This window comes from Sciurus vulgaris (assembly GCF_902686455.1).
Source record: "Sciurus vulgaris genome assembly, chromosome: 6".
NCBI classification, from domain to species: domain Eukaryota; kingdom Metazoa; phylum Chordata; class Mammalia; order Rodentia; family Sciuridae; genus Sciurus; species Sciurus vulgaris.
In genome coordinates, this window is record NC_136466.1 from 10,502,306 (window position 1) to 10,526,676 (window position 24,371).

Consider the following 24,371-nt stretch of genomic DNA (forward strand, 5'->3'; position numbering starts at 1 on the left):
GTGTGTGTGCGTGTGAGAGTGCGCATATCCACGCATGGAGCTCTGGATGAAGTAACTAGCTTGTATTTAGAGGCTACCAGGTGGCCTGGATATTTTGCTTTTAGACACAGGACTCACCCATGGCCAACGAGCTTCTCAGTCTATGAGAAGCTCTATGAGAAGTCTATGAGTCTCAGACTGAAGAAAGCAGCCCAGCCCATTCCTATCTCCTATCTCAGGGAATGCACTCGTTGGCTAGAATATGCAGTAGGATCAATAGGACCTAGAATATGGGGAGCCAACAGTCAGCGCATAAGGTGGAAACCCAGCGAATAGAATACATGGCACCATCGAACGGAAATGGTTGGATTTTTTCTTTATGATTTTTCCCTTTGAGCATGTCTAGTTAAAGGCAGCTCAGTGTTACATGCATAAGTCTCGTTTTCCTTCTTTGCAGATGTGGAAACTGAGATTTTTCAGTCCTTGCCTAAGACCGTCCAGCCCAGAAACCTTCCCTTCAGGCAGTGAGCCCTGCTCTCCCCACAGTGGTGCCTTGTGCAACCCCAGGCGCCGACCCTCCACTTGCCCAAGACCCTCTCATCCTGAAAGAGGTGAAGAGGCAGCTGAAGGCCTCCCAGCTTTTGATGGAAATGGAGGGGCGGGTGGGGGAGGAGGCTGTGAGGCGCTAAAAGGCCATCTTCCCCCTCCACCGCTCACTAATGTGGGAATTGTCTCTATTGTAGGTCAACTGTCAAAATAGATCTTATCTGCAAAGGCCCAGCCAAGCAGGAGTGTGGTCCAGGGCGCAGGGGCCAGGAGTCCATGGCCAAGTGCTGGGACTGACCCTGCAGCCCAAGTCTCTGTCCGTGCCCTCCCACGGTGATGGGGTGACTGGGGCCAGTGGGGAATTACCAAGCCTGTCTCTCTCTGCGCTGATCCCCCAGAGCCCAGCTTCCTTGTTTACTTATTTAGAAGCCAGCAGAGGAAGTGGTAAAGGAAACTAGCTGAGTCGTTTTCTGAGAAGAGACCATATTTGTTCGCAGAGGAAGCCGTTGCTTTCTGGGATCTGGCTACAGCAGAAACGACCTCTGCTCCAACCAGGGGTGCTCCTGAGGGTGGCTGGGAACTGGAAGAGCCAAGGACACCTCGAGTTGTGGATTTGGGGACCCTCTGTGTCCATGGGTGCAGCGCCTATGCCCAGCTGGTGAGCTTCCCGCCAGGACACAGCCATGGCACTGAGGAATGTGCCCTTTCGCTCAGAGGTCCTGGCCTGGGACTCAGACAGCCTTGCGGACTATTTCAAGAAGGTGAGCCCTGCTCCTTGTAGGTGGTTGGGCTGCTAGTGCCCTCAGTGAGCTGGCAGAGGCTTGGAGATGGAGCCCGGGCAGAACCTGGGAGAAGTCTAAGGTAGCAACGCGTCTGCCTCAGGCAAACTTACTGGCTGACAAGTGCTTGGAGACCACTGAGTTTCCCTGGCAACGAGTCCTGGATGCTCTGGAGAGGGAATATATCCCTACTATGTGCCAGGGCCTGAGTTGGGTGCTTTATAGCCACTGTCCCATTGAACATGGCCCACTATTTTGTGAGGTCAATACTGTCATCCTGTTGGCTGAGCCGCAGAATTTGTTCAGGGAGGTTAAATGGCCCAAAGCCCCAGGGACCCCGTGTGATGGACGCAGGAGCCGAGCGATGCCGCTCTGCTTCCCAAGCTCATGCTCTGAGGTGCAGAAAACGGCTGTAACGGCTGATGAGGTCAAGTCTGCGTCCTAGAAAGGCGGACAGAGTCCTGAGGTCGGGGAGGCGTGGGCCGGAGAGGAGGGACGGATGGAGGGCCACCAGGAGCGACGTTGCTCGTGGCGTTTGGGCTTTCATTGCTCGTGGCCCTGGAAGAGAGGTCCTCTCTTATGTCAGAGTCTCGCTGGAGTTTCACGAGAGTCTCCAGAGACAGGCAGAGAACTGCCAAGAGCGGCAGCACAGAGGGAGGGAAAGGAGCCCCGGAGGCGTGGGGCGCGGCGCGCAGAGTCAGAAGCCAAGCTTTCGGCAGAGCCGCGACCGGACTATTGCTCTCCTACCTTCCGAGCTCGGAAGGCTTGTTCAAGGATACTTGTGCTTGGTCATCTTGCTGGGGACCTCGTATCTGCTTGGGCAGACCTCAAGTCACATGACTTGAGGTTCGGGACCCTCTACCCCATCTATGGGGCCAAATGTTTGAGGACAGAGGTTGGAGCTTCTAACATCCCCATTCCTGCAGGCTGGCATCAGATTCGTTGATCTTCCAGACTGCCGTAGAGATGAGACGGTGAAGCTAAGACCACAGAAGTCGTCTCATTCAACTTCCCATTTTTCCCTACAAACGGGGACCTGAGGGGTTGGGATAGAATCCCTGGGACACATGATCAAACCTGGGATCTGTACTGTGTGACGGTATTCACAGCCACACGGCTCTTCCTCAACCTGCAGGAGAAAGTGCTAGCATTGGAACTGGGTGTGGCATGGGGCCCCAGCCCACAGACCCTGTTATTTCCACTTTTTGGGCACTTTCTTTCTGTTATTTTCCCCCCACGAGGTATCATGAACTTAGCTTTCAGCATCGTGGGTGAGGAGATCATTGGGCAGCTGACTTTTGAATGGCATTTTCGAGTGTTTTTCTTAAGGTAGACCAATATAGGTCAGCATGAAAGGTGAGCATTTCCAGGATGGCACATTAGCTCAGTGAAGAAAGGAGAAAGGAATTCAGTGTTATGGAGGCAAAGCCTGGGGAGAGACTGAGGGGCTCAGACAGGCGCCGTCTTCAAGTCAGGCCAGGAGAATTACACGGCCTGGTAGAGCGACAAGGGTCTGTGGGTCAAGTTCCCATGGGAGTGGGCAGACAGGCTGGGTCAGGCCATGCCAGTCTGAGACACCTCCCACCAACTCTGCAGTCAGGCACATCTTGGTCTGGATCCTTTTGCTAACTTGGTGACTTCCTTTAGTTCCTTTACTTCTTAACTTCCCAGAAATAAGACAGAGTTACTAACAACTAATCAAATGGGATAATCATGAGGATTAAAGAAAATACTGTGTCCAAGGCAGTCAGCAGAGAGACGGTCTAATTAATATTCAATTGTCCCTTGCCACTGATCTGTTACATTCCCATCTGGGGATGACCGGGCAGACTGGCAGAGTTTGGTGTCCACTGCCTTGGGCACGTGTGTCTCATCCTGCATCTGGCATGTGGGACCCTGAGGACAGGCCACACAGTACATGTCTCTACCTCCTCCGATTCCTTTGGGCCTGCCAGGCGAGTGTCCCCGAGCCATGCCACAGGGAGTCACTGACTCCCAGCCATTTGTTCTAATCCCAGTGGGGCTCCCAGCTCACTGTATGAGCTTAGGATAGTCCTTCCCCACTTGGACCTCAGCCATCCCACCTACAAAGCTAGGTAAAGTCCCTAGGCCAGTGCTAGTGCTACCAAGCCTGGACAGTCATCAGAATCACCCAGGATGCTGTAACGTACAGATTCTAGGGCTCAAAGACCAGGTCTCACGGGTTAAGAATTTGATGTCTAGATTCTAGTCTGGAGGTCTATTGATGGATCCAGAGCCCAAGTCAACACTGAAAAAACAGGGAGTCATCTGATAATGATGACAGTGAAGTTGATTAATTAGAGGCCACAGACTCTTCTAAAAACCGCTTGCGCCCCGTGTATAGATCAGAGACCAGGGTCCACAGTGCCCCTAGATTTTAGTGCTGACTTCTAAACCAGCTTTCTGAGTATGACATTCACTCTGCCCTCTCAGTCAAGAGGTGACAACAGTCATATTTACTTTTGAAGTATGTTGGCTATGAGATAAGAACTTATTTCAATTAAATTAGATTAACTGATTTTGGGGGCAGCACTGGGGTTTGACTCCAGGGCCTCGCACGTGGTAGACAAGCACTCTGCCACCGAGCTACATCCACAGCCCTGAACTTGATTTTAAACTTGTCCTCAAAGAAGGCTACAAATTGTGAGGTCTCTGCTTTTGGAGGAGAACCTAGAGCCCTCAAAGATAAATATTTAACCTTCAGTACTCCAGACATTAAGCTTAGGGATATTTCAAGTTATTGAGGATGAGGTGAAATAGGTCCTTCACACGGTTACCAACTGGTTTTGCAAAATAACCAAGACTCTAAAAATGCTTGTTGCTATTGATCCTACAACCTATTCTGAGACTCTGACTTACAAAATTTGTCTATATTATAGGGAGGTTAAAAATCATGCAAAAGAATATTCATGGCACTCTATATTTTGATCTGGTTGGAGTATCAAACTGTACTTGTATTTGTTTCTTCACCTACCATGTGCAAGTAATATTATTAAAAAGGCATGTTCCTGACAGAGACATTAAAGCCATGTTTTGCAGTTCACTTGCTACCTCTGTCACCTGCAACCCAAGGAATCTCATGCAAGTTCCTTGCCTCTCTGTGCCTCTGATTCCTCATCTGCAAAGTGGGAGGACTAAGTGACTTAAAGAAAGATCTAAGCACTCAGAATTGAGCCTGCCACATAGCAAGCATTTGGTCTTAATCAGCAGTTTTTATTTTCATTATTGGAGCAGCAGTTTGGTATGTGACCTAAATGTTCAGCAATAAGGGGTAATTAACTCATCTTGTGGCCATTAAAATCATGTGTAAAATGAGTCTGTCATATACTAGGCAGAGCTCATATTATTGTTTGTAGAACTTTCAGAGAAAAAAAGTCAGTGAAGATAAATCATCATCTCCACTATATTCAGAAAAATGCAGGGAAAGAAGGACTACAGGAGATGTGACAAGGTCACTGCGGTGGTCTTGGGGGACAAGACCGTGAATCATGCATCTCTTCTCCCATCAGCCCCTGGCTACTTCCTCCGGGAGCATGTGGCCGGCCCCTCGTGGGCCTTCAAGGCAGTATCTTCCTGAGGGCGCAGCCCAGAGCCTGAGAGGGCAATTTCTCCGTTTCGGGTAGTCCCAAGGGGTGGTGAAAGGGGGGCTGAGGTGGGACGGGGCCCTCTGTTAGATGGGGAGAGGGGAGGCTGTCCAGCCACAGGACCGTAATCGCTCAGCTCTGCGGCAGGCAGGGGAGGGACCCATGGTGGAGCCTGCCCGTCCTGATGGCACCTTCCTCTCTGCGCAGCTGAACTACAAGGACTGCGAGAAGGCAGTGAAGAGGCACAACATCGACGGGGCTCGGTTTTTGGTAAGCTCTGGCCAGTCGGGTGCTTTGAAGCCACGGATGGTCTGTGCTTTTGGCGATGGCTGCAGGGCTGGCTGGTCTACCTGGTCCCTGTGGCGTGAAATCTCCTTCGTGATCTTGGCTACTCCCCCTTTTCTCACTCACAAATTCTTACACATACCACACCCACCGGTGATGATGCTCTCTTCAGTGTATTATAATTTTAAAGGCTTTTAGAAGGACTGAAGATAGAGCTCAGGGGTAGAGCCCTTGCCTAGCATGCATGAGGCCCAGGGTTCCGTACCCAGCACCGCAAAGTAAACTAGTTATCCTTCCTTCCTTCCTCCATAATTAAATAAAATCAGGTGTGAGACTGACGTGCAGGGACACTTAAGACCAAACTATTAAAGGAAAGGGTACAACTCGGAAGGTGGAGGCAGAGGCACTGGACTGTGGTCAGGGAGGTGATATGAGCATTTCCCTGGAGAGGATACTTCTCCTGTGGTCAAGAGAGACCCTGGGCTGTACCAGCCCACCCCTTAGTAAAGAGGAGGAACAATCCTTCAAGGGTCAAGTGGGAGTAGGATGTTCCCAATTTGGATTCGGAGTGAGGAGGGCAAACTAAGTTGTATGCCTCGGTAAGTCACAGTCAGAAAAGAACGTGAGTGTGAGACTGCAGGCCATGGAAGCCACCCAGAGATCACATGCCAGTCACCCCTCAGCACAACCATCCAGGTCTTAGACTGCACCCCTGCCTCCAACCTCTGCTTGAGCTTCTTTAGGTGAGCTTGCTACCATTCATAGTCATCTGCCCCTTTCTGGGCACTCTGATGTCCTGCACTGAGAATGTACGTGGGGTCCTGTTGGTGTGAGCCTGGCTGTCGAGCGCCACATCAGGCACGTTTACGCGTGGCCCACCTAAGTCAGCCATTCCTTCACCACCGGCTCACTTGACAAGCATTTTCCTGAGCTCTTTCTCCATGCTGGACCCTGCTGTGTGCTGGGGATGGAGAAGTGAGTAAGATAGGACTCCTGGCTCCGGAAGCTCATTTTATTGCAGAAGGATATCTTCAGGGAGACCTCCGGCCACCTCATTTCCAGATATGAAATCATGAGCAAAGGTGTGATGAGATTTGTCCTGAGTCACAACCCTGATAATCAAACTGATCACACAATTATTTTAGCCTGTCTAATACTGTAGAGGTTTTTAACAATGTTATTTGCTCATTCTGAGCTTTAAGTCGAGAATTCCTGGAGTTTTCTTGTGCTCTTCTTGAAATTTATGACAAAACACAAAGATTTCTTTCTTGTACCTTTAGTACCAGGAAAAGAGGCATCGCTGTTGAGGGGAAAGGGAGAGAGACCTCTCTGAGGAGGGTCCTGGCCGCCTGGGTCACCTTGAGCAGGCCCTTGCCCTCCTGAGGCTGCCTTGCTTCCTCCTCTGTTAACTACACATCACACTGGGTCCTAGCAGGTGATGGCACCTCTCAGCTTCGTGATTCCCCCAACACTCCTTGTGGGGGTCGGGTGCGATAGGACAGCTGTTTCCCTGGCTGGGAGATGGTGTCTGAGGGCTTCCTCTGCTCCAGTCTCCAGAATCTCTCAGTCCTTTGGGGAATGCACACACTCCACTCCTTGTGTGACCAGGAGGAGGTGACGAGAGGGGAGATGAGAGTAGAGTTCAGTGCCTGCTCCAGTAACTGGCATATTTAAAGGCAGGTTCTACAAAGTCCACCTTCGGTCTCGGATGCTCTGGATCCAAGATGGAACTCCTGGTCCAAGTTTCATGACTCATCTGCTCTCTCCCAGCTTCAGACTATCCAGGGCCATTCTGCTATGGAAGGAACTAGTTATCCTTCCTTCCTTCCTCCATCCATAGAGTAGGAGCTAGTAGGTCTTCTAATTCTGATTCACCACCATTTTTGGATAGATCCAGTGTGCCGGGGAGTGGGGCTGCTATGCTTCCAGAAGACATAAGAAGGGGAGGAAGGTGCTTAAGACATGTGTCCGCACATCACTGAAACCTGACAACAGTGGCTTGGTTAAATAGGGGCTGCTCTTTCTCAAGTCATAAGAATGTACAGGTGGGCGCTCTGGGATGGTTTGCTGCTCAAGGCGGTCACCAAGGAACCAGGCTCCACCTAGCCTGCAGAAAAACCTGTGGCTCCTGAACTAATGGTTCTGAACTGGCTAGGTCAACTCTAGGCATCACATCTGCATGCTGGTGGGAGGAAGAGCGGAAGGGCAAAGAGCAGAAGCAACATGGCAGATGGGGACTGTGTGGCCCTGAGAGTAGGGCCACTCTGGAGGAAGGAGAGGCTGATGCTCAGTGGTGGCAAGAAGGAGGGAGGGAAGAGAGAAAGCCAACCTGGCCAAAGCCTGATCTCTGGACTTTGGCTGACGCCCTTCACCCTCTCCATCCTGCCTCAGGTGGTCTGATAAGGGGGCTGGGTCAGAAACTTCACCAAAGAGCTGGATCAGATGGATCCAAGAAGCACCTAGCCAGGACTGCCCTCTGAACACACCAGAGCCAGCAGCTCCCTCCCCCAGGAAAACTGAGGCGGGCCCTGAACCCTGGGGTAGAAGTGTAAGAAGCAGCTGGTGACATGGCTAACCAGCCCACAAAACCAATTCTGTTTGGTTGCACAACTTAGTCCTCGCTGCAGTTGTGTAGTTATTGAATTCAAAATCATTTGTCAACATTTAGAGGTTGGATTGTGTCACATCAGATCCCGACCTCGGATTCCCTTTGGAAAGGTAGACCCCAGCTACTCCCCGGTGTGCTGCAGTCCCCTCTGCTTGTGACTGTCTCACTGTGACTCGGGGCCTGGCTCAGGGCCCTGCCCTGTGTCCTAACCTGCCTGTCTTGTGTGTCTGCCTTTCAGAACCTGACAGAAAACGACATCCAGAAGTTTCCTAAACTCCGGGTACCGTAAGTACTCCCCCACTCCATGGGCAGTGTGGGAGGCAGAGGTTGGGATGGGGACTCAGTTAACTGAGAGGGGCAAACTGAGTCAGTTATACGTTTCCATCCACGTGAAACAGGAGAGCAGGGACAGGGAGGGTACGGGCAGGCTTGGGACGAGGAGTTTCATGATGACTGGGAGAAAGGGAGCCACAGACAGAGCCCAGCTGGTGCTCTGGATGCACTTGTAGAGACGAACTCAACTTGGAACTACCTTTTCATTTTGGGTCTTCCCGATGGGGAAGCTTGGGCCTGATGGTACCAGAGTCAGGAGATTTGAGGTTCCATCATGGCGTCACTGTTGACTCCATGATGGCTGGGGTTCTTAGTACCTCCACTTCCGGCTCAGCAAAATGAGAACTGAAGGTGAAGGGTGGTGGATGTCAATACTAACAGCTTGGGAAGGGCTGCCGGGGCGTTGTGTTGAGAGGAATCTTGAGGAAAGGGAGCCAGGATGGAGATCTGCTGTAGGTGGTGAAATGGGAAGTCGTGGGGCGCATATTGTGACGTATCTTTTTCATTCCTCTAGTGAGGGTCTCACTTACTTAAATACCTACAGGAGCCAGGCAGGTGATATAAATGGGCCAGGTTAAAAACACCAAGCCCTGTTGACTTGTCTCTCATTTTATCACCTTCGAAAAAAATGTAATTATGGGGGTAGAATCCTCCACTATAAGGATAATAGCACCATTATGATTACAAAGTAACCATCAGGTTGGTGAGACAATAGGGGAGGAGGGGGACTGTGGCCAAGCAGATGTCATGTCCCACTGGAAGAATGCTACAGCTACTCAGCTCCAGTCAGTGTGAACCCAATGGTGCCCAATCTTCAAGTCAATCACGAGTAGCTGAAAAGATGGATTTTATGTGATATATCTCAACTTTTAAACATTGCCTCAAATATTTTAAAATAAGCCTATTTGCTGAATGTACTTGGTGGGCTACTTCTTGGAGATGTCTGTTTTGGACAGCCTCTGAGTTCCTTCCCTTGCTCTAAGGATCTCAGAGCTCATGATGACACAAAGGAAATATTCTGAAGGAGGAGGAAGAAAGATATGGAGGAATTAGGAATGCCAGAGTAGCTCAAGAAAAATACATTTAGCATGACCATGAGCCTTCCCTTGTTTGGAAGGATGGAGGGAAAGGGGAATGGGGATTTATTTGCCCTTGGAGCTCTGTGTCTCTAGGGACAAGTATGGTTGAAGATTGTTTGAGCTTTCTAAGAATTTTCTCCAGTCACATGTGGATATTTGCATTTAAATTTAATTTAAAATCTGGTTCTACAAAGGAGTTAGCCACGTTTCAACACAGGTATGTGGTGACTACTATGGTAGTTCCTCCTTATTTGCAGTCATTTGCAGTTTTCCTTCCCCAGTTTCAGTTACTCATGGTCAATAGTGCCTGAAAGTACAGCATAATAAGACAGAGAGAGGGCTGTGTTTGTAGCTCAGTAGCAGAGCACTTGCCTCGAATGTGTGAGGCACTCAGTTTGATTCTCTGCACTGCATACAAATAAATAAATAAAATAAAGGCCCATCAACAACTGAAAGAGAGAGAGAGAGAGAGAGAGAGAGAGAGAGAGAGAGAGAGAGAGAGAGAGAGAGAATATTTCCCAAACTTTAAAAATGGTACATTGTTATAATTGTTCTATTTGTTATTACTTAGTATTGTTAATCTCCTATTGTGTTTAATTTCTAAACTGAATTTCATCATAGGTGTGTATGTGCAGGAAAAGCATAGCACACAGAGTGTTTGGTATTATCCATGGCTTCAGGACCTACTGGGGGGCTTGGGACATATGCTCCATGAATAAAGGAAGGAATGGAGAGTAAAGATACAGAGTATGTCCCTGAGTGCAGAAATGTAATGCTCTAGAGACCAACCATAGTTTTCTTTAAAGGAAAGACCTTAACACACACAGGGGTCAAAGCTGGTGGCTGGTGAGGCAAATCCAGCCTATAGGTATTTTAAGTTTGGTCCGTGCTGTGTCTTAAAATCAAGAAAAGTTTCTCAAGTTTCACAAGTTTTTTTAGAACCAAATGGAAGATGTGGTAATCCAAGCTCCATTTCCTATTGTGGCATCAGTCAGCTGGATCTGACATCCTCCGTCTCACCTAACTGGGATCTGTGCTCCCCAGCTGGCCATGGTCCTCACCACCTCCTATGTGATTATCCTCAGGTGAACCAATTCTTCTTTTTTTTTTTTTAATCCTATGCATGGAGACTTGGGCTTTCTGACCAAGATGAAATAATAGGAATAATATTTACTTTCCCACCAGAAATAACCAGACAAAATATATTAAGCATCAGTTTTCAAGACACTGGACATCATACTATGAACGATGGAAAGCTAAGGCAAGGAGCCCTGTGACTGCTCACTGCTTTGAGAGTCTCAGACCATGGTACAGGGAGCAGGGAACACAGGCAGCCTCCGAGGACAGCAAATCAAGGAGACTGAGCTGAGAGTCCAGCAGCTCAGAGTACATTAGGCAGATGTCATAGAGGAGAAAACTGGATTGAGAAAGTTCTGGAGAGTTTCAGAGGTCCCTCCTCCGTAGAGGGCTATCAGTATATACATGTGAGAAGACTACTTTTACAGGCAAAAAGCAAAGCAAAACAAAACCAAAAAAATGACCCAGTCAGAGTAGAGGTTGCAGTAGTCAAGTAGTTACAGGGCTAGAAATGGTGCCTATTTCTACCAATCTGGCTGGAAATGCTCCCGATTCACAGTCACTAAGTAGTGTGTACAAAAGGATCTTGCCTGAGTAATGAGGCATAATTATTCCTAATATAAAAACTTGTCTGGTTCTAGTTAGCAAATCTTCAAAGCAAAACTCAAAAGAATCAAATTATTTCCAACTACATCCTCCAACAAAACTTAAAAATATGTGTAGGAATGCAAAAATATTCATTACTCCATAAAGTAAAATTTCACAGTTTTAGACATCTAATCAGAAAGTAACATACCTATTTCCATGCAAATAGCAAAATAAGATGCAGAATGAGTCGAAAACCAACATATCAAAACTGACCTATAACTGACATAGACATTAGCTTTAGCATACAAGAACAATGAAACTGTATTCCATGTTCAAAAAGTTAATCTGAGGCATGGGAAATTCAAAAGACCTAAAGAGAACTTTTATAGGTGAAAACTATTATTTCTGAGGTAAGAAATAAACTGTTGGTGATTAATAGTAGGTTAGACATTGCTGGAGAAAAATGTGAGTAAACCTGGACACACAGAAATAAAAACCACTCAAAATAAAGCAAAGAAAAAAGAAAGAATTATTTTGAAATGATCAAAAGAATATTATGGAACTTTGGGGACCCTTGGAATCATTTAATATGTTTATAATTAAAGGTCCTAAAGGACAGTGAACAGTGTGCACCTGGAGAGAGGAAGAAGAGACAGAAATAATTGGATGAACTACTAGCTAAAATGTTTTCAAGTTGGATAAAATTATAGACCAGCACATCAAAGAGTTTCAATACACCCTAAACCCAAGAAACAGAAAGAAAACTAACTCAAGGAATATCATAACCAAATTCCTTAAAACAATTGATTAGAAATAAATTATGTAAGAAAAAATCTTAGAAGCAGTCAGAGAAAAAAGGTCACATTGCATACAGAGGAACAAACACAAGGATCACAGCAAATTTCTAGTGAGAAATAAGGCAAGCAAGAAGATGGCGAAGCAACGTTTTAAGGTACTGGAAGAAAAATACTGTCAATTTAGAGTTTGATACCCAGCAAAACTATATTTCAAATGTGAAGGGGAAATAAAGACTTTTTCAGACACGAAAAATCTGAAAGAATTCATCACCAGCGCAGACCTACACTAAAACAAACATGGAAGAAAGTCCTTCAAGAAGAAGGGAAATGACAGCAAATGTTAATCTGGAATTAAAAAATAAGAGAATGAAGAGTTCTAGAAATGGTGATGTTGGTCTGTATATGTATACTTGACCCTTAAGGCTATTTGAGCTCCCATCCCCCAGTCCCTATGCAAAAGTAATACTTCATTCATTTAGTGATCTGGATACCCACCGTGTGTTGAGCCAGTGTTAATCAGCCGGGCTGCGGGCATAAGAGAGAGAATCCCCACCTGCAGGACACTCACATTTTAATGGTCAGCTCAGCTAAACAACCAAAGCAATCAGGCTGCAACTCTAACGGAGCCTGTAGTATGCCATGGCATTTGCATGTGCAAGGCCATTGGGAACAGGAAGGCCAGAGCAATTTCCCCCACGGTATCCAGGGAACACTTCTGGGAGGAAGGACTCCAAGTCACATCTTGAAATATGCCACAGTGGTCAGGTGAAGAATGGGTTGCTGGGTACTCTAGGAGTGCGTCTGGGTGGGTGGGGGCATACTGCAGAAGCACAGGGCACCAGTGTATTGGGCAGAACAACTAGTGGGTCAGGGAGGCTGGGCTTATGCGCAGGGGCTAGGCTGACGGATAGCGATGCGTGGCTCACGGTTTGTGAAGGTCCTGTGAGCATCCACAGGGCCTGGCAGTGTTAGTGAAGTGAGTGTACCAGGGGTGAGATCAGGGTAAACCTGTGTCTTGGATCTGTCCAGCAGACACAGAGAGACTCAGAGGAGGCCTCGGAAGGGGACATGGGCCCAGGTTAGGAGATGGCGGCATGATTCTACCAACGGAGGTAGGCATTCCCCTGGGGCTGGGGCTGTGAAGATTTGGGGTGGGATTTAATAAGAGCTGTAGAATAGAAGAATAAGGCAGTGTCGGCTTGTCAGATCCCTTTTCATGCTGAAGCCAAGCTCGGCTGATGTCGTTGAGCTATGGGATGAGTGGAGTGAGGAGTGGGTGTTCAATGATCTCGAGGGGAGACTCGTAGCCCTAGTGCGGCAGGTTGGTGGGGTGGGAGACTTCTCTAGCTACTTGAAAAATGAAACAAAACTTGGCTATGTACAACACTGAGTGTGGACCCCAGATAAACCATGAGGTCTACTGGGGCCATGAAGGGCTAATTGATGGGGAGCCTCCCAGGAAGGCCCAGGCTGCCCGACTGTCTAGCACAGGGGTTCCCGTCCCTCGCAGGAGAAACACACAGCCAGCACCGGTTCCAGGTCTCCTTCTAATCAACTCCTTGACCTGGGACACATCCTGAGGCCACTCTCAGTTTCCCAGACAATAAAAAGAGAGAACAGGTTACATAGATGTACAGAATGGCTAGTTCTGGGTACTGTTTTAGGTATAAACAGGCAGAGAGGCCAGCTCAATCAGGACAAGGGCAGACTCAGGCCAGACTCCTTGAAACCCCATTCTTCCATTCATGAGCTCTGGACTGTGAACAAGTCACCTCAGGTCCCTGAGGCTCAGTCTTCTCCCCTATTAAATGGGAGAAATGATAAAACCTTCCCCAAAGGGCCAATCAGAGAATTAGAGGAAGTAATAACATGCACTTAGTGTTAGGTATTCTTCCTTTTTCTAAAATCTTGATTAGTACCACTTCAAATTTTTGCCAATTATTCTATCTTGCTAGAGAGGGAGGATTTAAGAAGCAAAAGGGCATGGGGTTCTGGAATGAGCTGACTGCCTTGGGTCAGTGGTAGGACCTTGGATAAGACCCTTCAGCAGTCTGAGCCTCAGTTTCCTCATCTGCACAAGGGCAAAGAACTAACTCAGGGAGTGGAAACTAAATTGCCTAGCTCTGTCCTTGACACATAGAGATTCATACTTACTTGGTTTCGTTGTATAGAGGGTGATTTGTCTTGATAATCACCCTAAAGGGTCATGGAAAAGAAATTGTGTTTATGTATAGCACCCAAAACAGGACTGTGCTCCTCCGAATACCTCTCTTTTCTTCCCTCAGTGTTTTTTTTTTTTTTTTTTTTTTTAATCAGTTTTGGATAGATTCTGGTGAGGAAGACGTTCTCTCCCTCTTACAAATATGGTCCCTCTGTCAGGACACCGTTGATCCCAAGACACCCCAATATTGTAGTAATGGATGGTTCTTAAAGAGAATGATGAGAGGGCCCGGGGTCAACCTCATGGCCTGTCTGAGGATGGTCAGGGAGGGTGGCAGGACTCATGTTAGAATCTGCTGATGTCTACTTGGAGTTTATTAAAGGAGAAGATGTTACAGTTTTATGTTTAAATCCTCAGCATACGTTAACAAATAAGGAGTTGGGCATGCTGGGCGGATGGTGTATGAAGTGGACGGGTCTTAGATGACACTCATGGTACCTGTCACCAATAGCAGAACCAGACTGGGAGAACCTCAGACTCCATCAGAGAAGTAACAGAAAGATCTATTTAGGAGGCTGTAAGCCTCCCACAGCAGACATGGCCTCCTGGCCTGTCCGTGTAGTACCTAATTCTACTCCTGAGCTGGAGAACACAGGCAGGGGGAAGAGAGGATGGTGCAGAGGGAGGGACTCAGAGGCAGAAAGAGCATTCTTATGTCTTTGAAAGCGATCACCAGTCCTCAGCAAAACTGAAGTAATGACAAAGCCTGGCTCCACCTGTCCTCCCACCCTTCCATCTAGTGATGGATCCCTGCCCAGGCACCCAGTCTCCTCTCTGAAGGGTGCCTACTCTCAACTGCCAACCCTCTTCTCCAAGGCAAGTTTGGTGAGCCTGTCTTCTGGTCTCAGGGCCACATTGACACCGGCCACATGGCCTGTGACAAGCACTTCTCTCCATTGCTTTGTGGTAAAGGTGGACTGCTCACACTTGCATGCGACTTGAATGGTCTAGGGCACGAGTGAAACCCTGCACTAAACTGTGGTCAGGGACGTGGGCAGAAGTGAGAAGACCACGCTGCGCCCTCATGACTCCCACCCACACCTGTGGTCTCCTGTGGCGAAGATGGCGGTGAAGCCCCCTCCCAACCCACAGACTGCCATCTTGGCTCCTCTCGGGCTCCTCACGGACAAGGAAGAATTTGGAAGGTTTGGCTCCTGACTCGAGGAAGCTGATCTTTTAAGGCAGACACTCTGTTCCTTAAGGGAGGGATGGAACGCAGAGCAGAGAGCAAGACCAAGTGAGAACTCGTGCTGGGAGGAGGGGCTGAGCCAGGGGTGCCGGGGAGCAGACGCAGTCGCCTGCCCTCCCTGTGGCAGGGCCGTGGCGCCCTGGGAGGGACCAGCACACAGTCTGAAACTGGGGTCAAGGGAGCAAGCCTCCCACGATGGCGGGGAAGGAGGAGAGGTGGTGCAGAGATCTTACTCTGTGAGTTCTGGAGATGAGCTGGGACTCAGCGGCACTTGTGACCGTCGGGGCCACAAAAGCAGAATTTTCATGAGAAAATGCCTGCTCTTACTGTGCGCTCTCATCTCCTTCCTGCCTGCCTTTCTTTCTTTTTTCTCTTTCTTTTTCATGCAGAGAACTCAATTATAGTTGAAAGTAAAGTCAGAGCAAAGTGAGGCTCAAGCAGAGAGCACAGTCAAGGGAGAGAGTGGCTGTCTCTGAGCAGCAGACAAGAAAGGAGACAACGCTGTCTCCAAATTTATTACTGTCTGACGTTTCCCAGGAGAACTGGGACCACCTTCTGTACTCTTTGCCAATCAGGGGTTCAACTCCTCCTTCACATCAGGTGGTGGAGTTTTTGGCCTTACTTGGTCCTCTCTGGAACTGTCATGGTGGCCATCCTATTTAAGGAGGCTTCATCTAAAGTCAATCCATGTCATGTGGGCACTGGGGTCAATGGCTAGTTAGAAGTTACCTCAACGTGCCTGTGCTACTGAATGACTCTTCCTTCCCAGACAAAGGGGGACACTTACAGCTATAATTCCTAGCTTTTCTTGACATCAGAGGACCCTGTCAAGAATTGGTCCCATTAATCCTTTTCTCTTGATGTGATTTCCAACTAGCTCCCTTGCATCTGTTTATTTTCTATAAATTAACTACCACCCTCTGCTTTCTTGTCTACTTCGGAAGTTGTTGAAAGAAGACCCTAAAGTCATTTACAGAACACTGTGACCTTGCCTGCATCTCACTGCTCATTGCTGGCTACTGCCTAACCTCCCCCTCAAGGACTGGAGATCCTGAATCTTCCAGGGAATAAGGGGCAATGGAGTCAAATCCATAGCTACTTCCTGCTGACTCAGGGAGTAGGCCTGTAGGGTAGGTCTCTCCAGTCCCTGCTACTGTTAGTGAAATGCTGCAGGTTATCAGTAAGGTCTTTCCAGGGGACCATGGTCATTTTCTGGTTTGGTAGAAACAGAATCTGGCCTGTCTGCCTTTCTTTTATACTTCCTTCCTTCCTTACTTCTTGTATGATCAGAAAATGTGATTGTAGACCAACTAGTGGGCCTTTCCTCCCAGCTGGTGAGGTAGCAGGGACCTCTGACCAGAAGAACCGAGGGTGAACATCCTCCTCTCCCTCTCTCACCTCCCTATTTCCCTTCATAATTGTGAAGATCCTCGTCCCTCTCCTCTTCTTCCTCCTTCTTTTTATTTAAAAAGAATCATCACTGTCAAGAACAATAGGAGTTATTCCGTAAGATTTTCTGGTCGTAAGAGCCATCTGGGCACTGGTTGGTGTGTCTGAGCCCCAGACCTCTCTTTGCAGAGTTTGATCATTCAGGCCTCGGGTGGGCCTTGTGACTGTGTTTGTGCAGGTGAACCTAGGTAATCCTGACGATCAGGCCTGCCAGGAATTCCCCCAGGAGATCCAACCCCTTATTACGCTGATAAAGCATCTGGGGCTTAGGAAGACCAATGTCTCGTCTAAGTCACAGGCAGGGTCCAGCCTTGGAGAAGGACATATTACAGTCAGAGTCCCCGTGCCTGCAGGTTCCATACCCGGCACTCACCAGGAGGGACCTCAGACTGTGAAGATGACAGCTGGCTCCATTGTGTAGCAACTTAGGGATACAATTGTGCTGGAACCCGGATCATCATAGGATGCCACCTTCCTGCAAAGGCCTGACTTCCTGTGGGCGGTGGAGGCATTTCCCAGACCAGCGAAACTCTCACACTAGGAGAATCGAGAACTACTTACTGTCTCTGGCTGCCTCTCCCCCTCTGCCTCTTGTCCTGGTCCAGAGTGAGACCTGGTGTTTGTGGGCAAGATGGAGAATGAGTCACCTCCGGCCACTCACTGTCACTTGCTCTGTTGGGGTTGTGCATAACTTTGCAGGTTTGTGCACAGGGAGCACACCTCCGTGTCCTGCCTCCAGCACAGCCACCCAGCCACCTGGACTAGCAGTGGTCCCACTGGCTCGGCAGGGTTCCCTCACGCCCATCACAGCAAGAGGGTCCTGGGAGGCTGTGTTTTGCTGCAGGCCGGCTTGTGGGGTGCATCCTGCCCCCTCGCAGCTCTGTGCCGCTCCTGTGGGTCCTGTGGTTTGGCATTTCCTTCCTCACCCAGTTAGAGCTGGAGCAGCCTGCAGTCTGGCTGTTAGAGATACTGGTAAGAAGTCACACCACAGAGAGCACGAGGTCTTTTCGAGATCTAAAGCAGCTTCTTGAGCTGGTCAGCGCGCCGTGGGATGGGGGCGTGGAGGTGAGGCTTGGGCTGTCTCCCAAGGCCATGCCAAAATGTCACCTCTCTGTTGAGGCTACATCGTTTTAAACTGCACCCAGCCTAGCCCTACACGCCCATGCCCTACCCAGCCCCTCTCTGCGGGGGTGTGTTGGTATGCACATTATTTCTTGATTTTGAATTTCACCTCCTTAAATATTCATTCTTTGTCATCTGCCTAGCTTTGCAAGCCATGCACTCCAAGAGCAGAGATCTTGTTCTGCTCCTGTTCCCTGATGCACCTTGAGCCCCCAGCAGACTTCCTGGCCAGAAGGTCCTTAGTGCAAGTTGCTGAGTAACTAGGGGCTGAATGGGAGTGGCAGCTGCAGCCAGCACCACCTGACCCGGACCACCTGAACCCAGCAGGGTTCCCCTGGCCACCCAAGAGGAGACCTTCAGCATGTCCACCTCCTCTAAGTGACCCTTTAAAGGAGCCACAAATAATCATGTCACAAACATTCCCGTGGCATGATCCGGAGGCACCTAGGGAGCCCTCGCTGGGCTGTAAAGCACCTACCCCTCCGGTGGTTGCTGAAGTCTGAGTGCCAGCAATGACATGGTCACAGAGGCCTAAACACTGCCTCCTTCTTTGTCCTTAAGCTCCCGGACTGTTTATCAAACTCGCCTGCCATCGTCTCATCACGGGTGGCAGTGGTTCCCTGGGAGAGTGGAGCAGAGGGATGGAGGGAGCAGGAAGCGGTGGCTCCTGAGGGCTGAGGACTGCCCCTGCTAACTCAGCAAGCGTGTTTTGGCATAGACCAAACTTGTCACCTGGAGGTGGTCATTAGGTGAAGGAACATAGATGGCAGCTTACTCTCACAGATGGCGTCCACTCCCCAAGAGCTTCCTACATAGAGAATCAACCAAGGATGGAAGGGCTGCTGGCTTGGAAACCAGAGAGCCTGGCTTGTGGGGTGCTGTGTGTATTGGGGAGCCTGGGAAATGAGCAGGCATAACATTACCTCCCTGTGTCTCTTCCTCCTCTTCTCCTTCTTCCTGTTCCTCTGCCTCTGCCTCTCCTTCTCTTTTTCCTTTTTCTTCTTCTGGGGATGGAACCCAGGGCCTCACATATACTGGGTAAAGGGCCTCTGTCACCTCTTCTGTGAGATGAAATGGGACCCCGTGGTCTCCAGGGCTCCTTCCAGTTGCACTAAATCTCTAGGAAGCAAAGGTCTGAGGGACAGAGTGGCTGCTGGTTGCTAGGGAGAGACGTGGTCCTGATGGCGAAGCCTCCCTCTGTCCTGGGCCCTGGGGACTTGCTAATTCTGACATGGAAGCACCCAAGGACAGGGTTTCTTGAGGTGTCTTGACCGGGCAATTCAGGAAGTATCTCCCTCTGTGCCTTTGATGAGAACGCTTCTCCAAGTTTCCATGAGAATCCAAGTTACTCAGTAGAGGACAGGAGGGAAGAATGGAAGAATAGGACAAAGGACACCCCCTTGGAGGTCGTGGTAGGGGTGGGGATGTGCCACTCCTCAGTGGTAGAGCATTTGCCCAGCACGCTTGGGCCCTAGCACCACCAAAGAGGGGTTGGGGGAGACAGAACAGAGTTTGTGATAAAAATATGCAATGACAGCTGGTTCTTTGAAGTCCAGGTTTCTTGATGATTTCTGGGAGCAGGACATTAGCACGTCCCCCAGAATCAGAGGACCTCAGCCCAGGAAGAACAGCTATCCAACTATCCAGCTGTAGTATCCAGGTCTCAGAGGAGAGGGAAGCCAGGTTTGAGCTGACAAGTCCCAAGGAGGAGCTCGGAGCTAGGCTTTGGAGGTCAGCAAAGAGAACAGAGGCTGGGGCATTAGCAGCGCAGGCTCTGATGCCAGGTCAGGGGGCACGTTCTTGCAGGTGAAGGTGGGAAGCTGGATGAGGGCCTCTAAAAGAAGGCTGGCCAAAGTTGGCCCAGAGGCTCTGAGAGACCGGGGCACTTCTGGGCTCAGCAGAAACGTTGAGGCCAGAAGATGATTTTGTTTCTCTTTAACTTGTAGGATTCTCAGCAAGTTAAGTCAAGAGATCAACAAGAATGAGGAGAGAAGGAGCATTTTCACACGCAGGTGAGCGGGACCGCATGGGGCTCGGGTTGATCTAGCAAACCCAAGAATTTATGAACCCGAGTTGAACCATAAAAAGGAAGCCACAGAACTAATTTTGTTTCACAGTTTGACCTGCAGGAGTCCCTAGGTCCCCAGGGGTTTCAAAGATGGTGCCCAAGGAGGGGAGGGGTCCCCCTGCCTGCCCTGCCCTGTCCTGGCATCCGGGACGTCAGGGGGACTTCCCCCCGGAGAGCGGCAGGCCGTCACAAGCTCCTAATTGTTCCACCAATGTGGCTTCAGTGGCTTGCAGACTTTGGGGGGCAGCATAGCCCTGGTTGCCTGCAGTGAGGCCAGTCCTGGGCAGCGCGGCCAGCTGTCTGCTTGGGGCTCCTGAGCAGGGCTGCACAGAGGGAAGGCGGAGCTTCTCAGTTGCAGGACCCTTCATACCTTGCTCTTTGCCTTTGCAGACCCCCGGTCCAGCGGTTCCCAGAGGAGACAGGTAAGGGTGTCAGGGCTGAGAGGCGGTTGCTTTAGGGGTGATAGTTCCTCAAGTCTTCTGTCCACTGGTTCCCGAGGCTCCTTGGATGCCGTGCAGGTGACCCAACTCGTTGGCCTGCCAGCCAGTTCTCACTCAGCGAAGGGCTTGGGTTCCAGCTGTATAGAGAAAAGGTGGCTCTCTGCAGGGTGTCTGGGCTAAAGCCACTGGGCCCCGTGGCAGAGACACAGGGTTGCTGGGAGCTCTGTTGGGAGGTTAGCAAGACCCAGCTTTTGACTGAGTCCCTGAACTGGGCCAGGTCCCCTGCTTCTGTGGGTTTAAAGCCGTTCTCTACTGTTAAATTGCATGTAGTGTTGAGATGCAGATTCCTGGACCCCACCTAGTCCTGCTGAATAGGAAACCCTAGAGAAAGGGTCCCAGGGGTCTGCATATTTCAAAACATTCTGAGATGACTTTTATGCACATGGAAGATCGAGAGTCACTGTTACTCTCTGGTAGAATGAGCTCCAAGGCAGGATTCCAGGGCTGACAGTAAGTTGCTGTCATATTCGGTTTTCTGTTGCCATAACAAAATATGAAGTTTATAAAGGAAAAAAGTTCATTTTGTTCATGGCCCTAGAGGCCAGGAGCACAGTGTTGGCATCTGCTCAACTTCTAGTGAGGGCTTCATGGCAGATGTCCTGACCCAGGGGGAGCACACGAGAAAGTGGCCAGGCAGCATGTGCCCAAATGACTGAACCACCAGGGTAACCTTGCTCTATGGCAATTCACTCTCACAGTGACTAATCAGTCCCACGAGACAATCACTGCTGTGAGGTCTGGTCCTGTCTCAAGGGACCTAACCCAGTCTCTGAGGACCGAGGTCAATCCATCAGGGAGGGTGGAGCCCCCCAGGAACTAATTACCTCTTAAAGTCCCACCACCTCCAACACCACTGCAGGGGGATCAGGTTTCGACTTGAGTCTGGTGGGGCTCTGGTGTCCAAACCAGGTACAGGGAGGCAGGCTGCAGGCCTGGGGACGGGCGGCGGGTGGGGAGTGGCTTCGCCGACCCCGAGGCGGCCTCGTTGGTGCTGATGATGGTGTTTTCTCCTCCCACAGAGAGCCATGAAGAGGACGGGGGCTGGTCATCCTTCGTGAGTATGGCGGGGCGGTCCTAGCAAGGCCAGGGGGTCCGAGGGGCCAGGCGTTGGTGCACACAGGGGCCCAGGGCCAGACTCTGCAGGCCCAGGTTCCTGCCTCCTGCTGGGCCTGCCCCTCACACAGAACAGCCACCACGTGTGCAAAGAGCGCCCGGCTGGCGGCCAACAAAGCCCCACTTAGGAAAGCAGGAGGGGCTCCCCTCGGCCTGTCCAGGGTTTGCCACCACGGGGACCACAGCGCTGCTCACCTCCTCCCGCCCACACACACCCTTGCCGCCCTGGCCCGGCTCCAGGATTCCCTTCCTAGAACTCTACGCTGAAGTAACTTTTCTCATGGGCTTACCGTCCCCATTGGTGACACAGACAGAAAAGGATTTCAGAGTGGAGTACTAGCCCTCAAAGGCCCTCCCCATGGCAGTTGAGGGGTCCCAATGGCCCCTTTCAGGGTCTGATGGACTCTGCATCCCCTTCCCAAACCTGCATCTAGCCCATCCCCCACGCCTTGGCTCAGGACCCTGATGGACGGCAGCCCAGTCTGTCCGGTGTACAGGTCACCAGCCAGGGAGCCCGCTGGAGCGCCGGCCTGAGGTAGCGCTTGGTCACTTAGGGGCAGACCTGGCCAGGCCCCTGACCCTCCCTCCAGCGGTCTTTGGTAAGCGCTGCCTCTTGTGCCTGCAGAAAGCAGCGCAGGCTGTCCCCTGTCTGGATAGGATCCCTGTAAACAAAACATTTCACTTGTGAAAACATTTTAGCAGTTTGTGCTTTCCATGGGGAAACAAAGAAACACACCAGATGTATTTTGTACGAAAGGGAAAATAAGGCCAGAGTTTCAAAAAAACGATGTTTGTGTTTCTGTGGAGAAGCAGAGTCCCTGCCAGGGGCTTCCATCGCTGGGGGCTACGCAACTCTGTAGCTCCTATGTGCCCAGCTCTGCTTGGGGACTACAGGGACATGGGCAGAGATGAAGAACCCAACCCCGAGAGCTACCACATGGCAGAATAAGACTCCAATGAAACCCGGGACACATTTGAGGGCCAACGGCTAGGAGAGAATCATGGCTCCAGAAACAGGAAGAGTCTGCTTTTGGGACAGCAGGAGCAATGGTTTGAGGTGGACAGGCTGAGGGGGCCTGTTGTCGTCCCTGGAGGCAGGGCTGGAGAGGGGCCACCTGTCCATGGCTGGGCTGTTGTCCCAAAGACCTGTCCTTGCAAGCTGTGGCCCACTGCTGGCAGTTACAGAACCCCCAGGGAAGGCTTAGGAAGGGGTCCACCTCCTTTGCCTTCGCCTCACTGGGTTTTGAAAGCCCTCCTGAGAAGCACAGGAAGCCGGGCCACACCTCCGCCCAGGCTGCTGGTCTCCCCGGGATCCGCAGGCAGCTTCCCCCAGGGGCAGCTTCCCGCTGCTTGGACGCGTGGGCACGTTCATTCACTTGCTCGGCTTGGCGGAGACAGCAATGAGCTGCTCGTCCCTTGGTGGCTGAGGTGCCACCTCTGCTGGGAAGTGGTGACCCTGACCCGCCACTGCCCTGGACTGCTACGATGGCAGTCGCCCACACCGCGGACTTCCTATCCCTGAGGCCCGCAGAGAAGCAAAGGCAAAACACAATTAGCTCATATCAACGCTGGGAATTCTTTTCCAAGAGGGCAGATTCGAACTCAGTGCCGGATGTCACCAAGAGCAGCCGCTTCTATACGCACAGCTCTCGGCAGAAGGCATGGCGCGGCCCCGGGGTCCCCCGGGGTCACCGCAGGCTCGGCCCTCGGTGGACAGGCCTGGTTTTCCTGCGTTCCTCCGGGCTGGGCCTTCGGTGCTGCGGTCGGTAGGGGAGAGGAGGTGCTCTGAGCCGAGGCGCAGTGAGCACAGACGGGGACTAACCAGTGTCGCCAGTTTACTCTTCCCCTTGACGCCCGCCGACCCAAGATGGGCTCTCCCCACGCCTCGTCCCCTTCCCCCACATTTCTCCTCTCTCCACTGAACTCACAGGCGGAGAGTCGAAAGGCCGCGCCTGAGTCCCAGGTCCCCGCCTGGCCTGCTCTGTGGCCTAGGTCCCCAGCTCAGTCCCCCGCTGCGCCGGGAGAGGCTCGCTCAGCCCCGCCCCAGGGCGCCCCGTGAGGCCCGCCCAGCAGGTGAGGCCGGCCCCCTGCGCCGCTGACTGAGCTGCCCTGCCCTGGCAGGAAGACGACTACGAAAGCCCCAACGATGACGACCAGGAAGGGGAGGACGACGGGGATTACGAGTCCCCCAACGAGGAGGAAGCGGCGCCCGTATTAGACGATGCCGATTACGAGCCCCCGCCCTCCAACGACGAGGAGGCCCTGCAGAACGCCATCCTGCCGGCTAAGCCTCTCCCCACCACCAACTCCATGTACATCGGTAAGGCCCCTGCAGCCCCTGCCAAGCTCCCCTGCTACCGGGAGGCCAGCGCCCCAGTTTCCCATGCAGCAGAAACCCCTGCGTTCTGGTGCCAGCTCAGCTTGTCAAGCACAGTGTGACTTTGGGTGAGTGTCTCCACCTCTCTGGGCCTCCCTTTTCTCACCTGTGAAACAGGATAATAACAGTCCGGTCCCCAGAGGTTTGCCCTGAGGACTATGACCAGTGCAGGCAGATCGTTGCCTATGCTGGCCACCATCCGCATGAACGGCCACATGAGGGCATTTGACAGTCGGAACTTAATCTGAAAGTTACTCAGGTTTCTGGACTGTTTTCTGTCCCTTCCCGTCTTTGGATGGAATCATAGTTTTACGCACTGCCGGCTGGAGCCGGTCAGAAAGACCACAAAGGTACTGGGCAGGTTGGACTGGAACTTTAAGAGCTCTCGGCAGTCTAGAATCTTTACCGCCTTCCTGCCTGCCAGTCCATTCACCCTCCTTCACTCATTCACCCAAAGTGCTGGCTGTCCTACTGTGTGCCAGACACACGGCAGGTGCTGGGACCACCAGGCGGGAAGATGCCTTTGCCATCATGTCTGCTTCGAGGTGCAGAGGAGAAAGGGAACAGAGAGGTTGAGCAAGCGTCTCATGTGCTGGTTACAAAATGTGAGCCAGAGTCCACATGGCAGGCGATTCAGGAAACAGTGGCTCAGGCGA

At 51.0% G+C, this 24,371-nt stretch overlaps 1 protein-coding gene across 1 annotated transcript in view; it reads left to right on the forward strand.

Annotated features, from left to right (window-relative positions):
• Positions 1-940: 940 nt before the first annotated feature.
• The window catches only part of LCP2 (lymphocyte cytosolic protein 2), a 41,950-nt gene continuing 18,519 nt past the window's right edge, over positions 941-24,371 (forward strand). Inside the window, exons 1-7 of the mRNA XM_079145439.1 lie at positions 941-1,286; positions 5,117-5,179; positions 8,041-8,087; positions 19,604-19,669; positions 20,116-20,147; positions 21,245-21,279; positions 23,460-23,658. Of these exons, the coding sequence (XP_079001565.1) occupies positions 1,209-1,286; positions 5,117-5,179; positions 8,041-8,087; positions 19,604-19,669; positions 20,116-20,147; positions 21,245-21,279; positions 23,460-23,658 (520 nt within the window). The 5' untranslated portion in view covers positions 941-1,208. The remainder of the gene's footprint in view (positions 1,287-5,116; positions 5,180-8,040; positions 8,088-19,603; positions 19,670-20,115; positions 20,148-21,244; positions 21,280-23,459; positions 23,659-24,371) is intronic.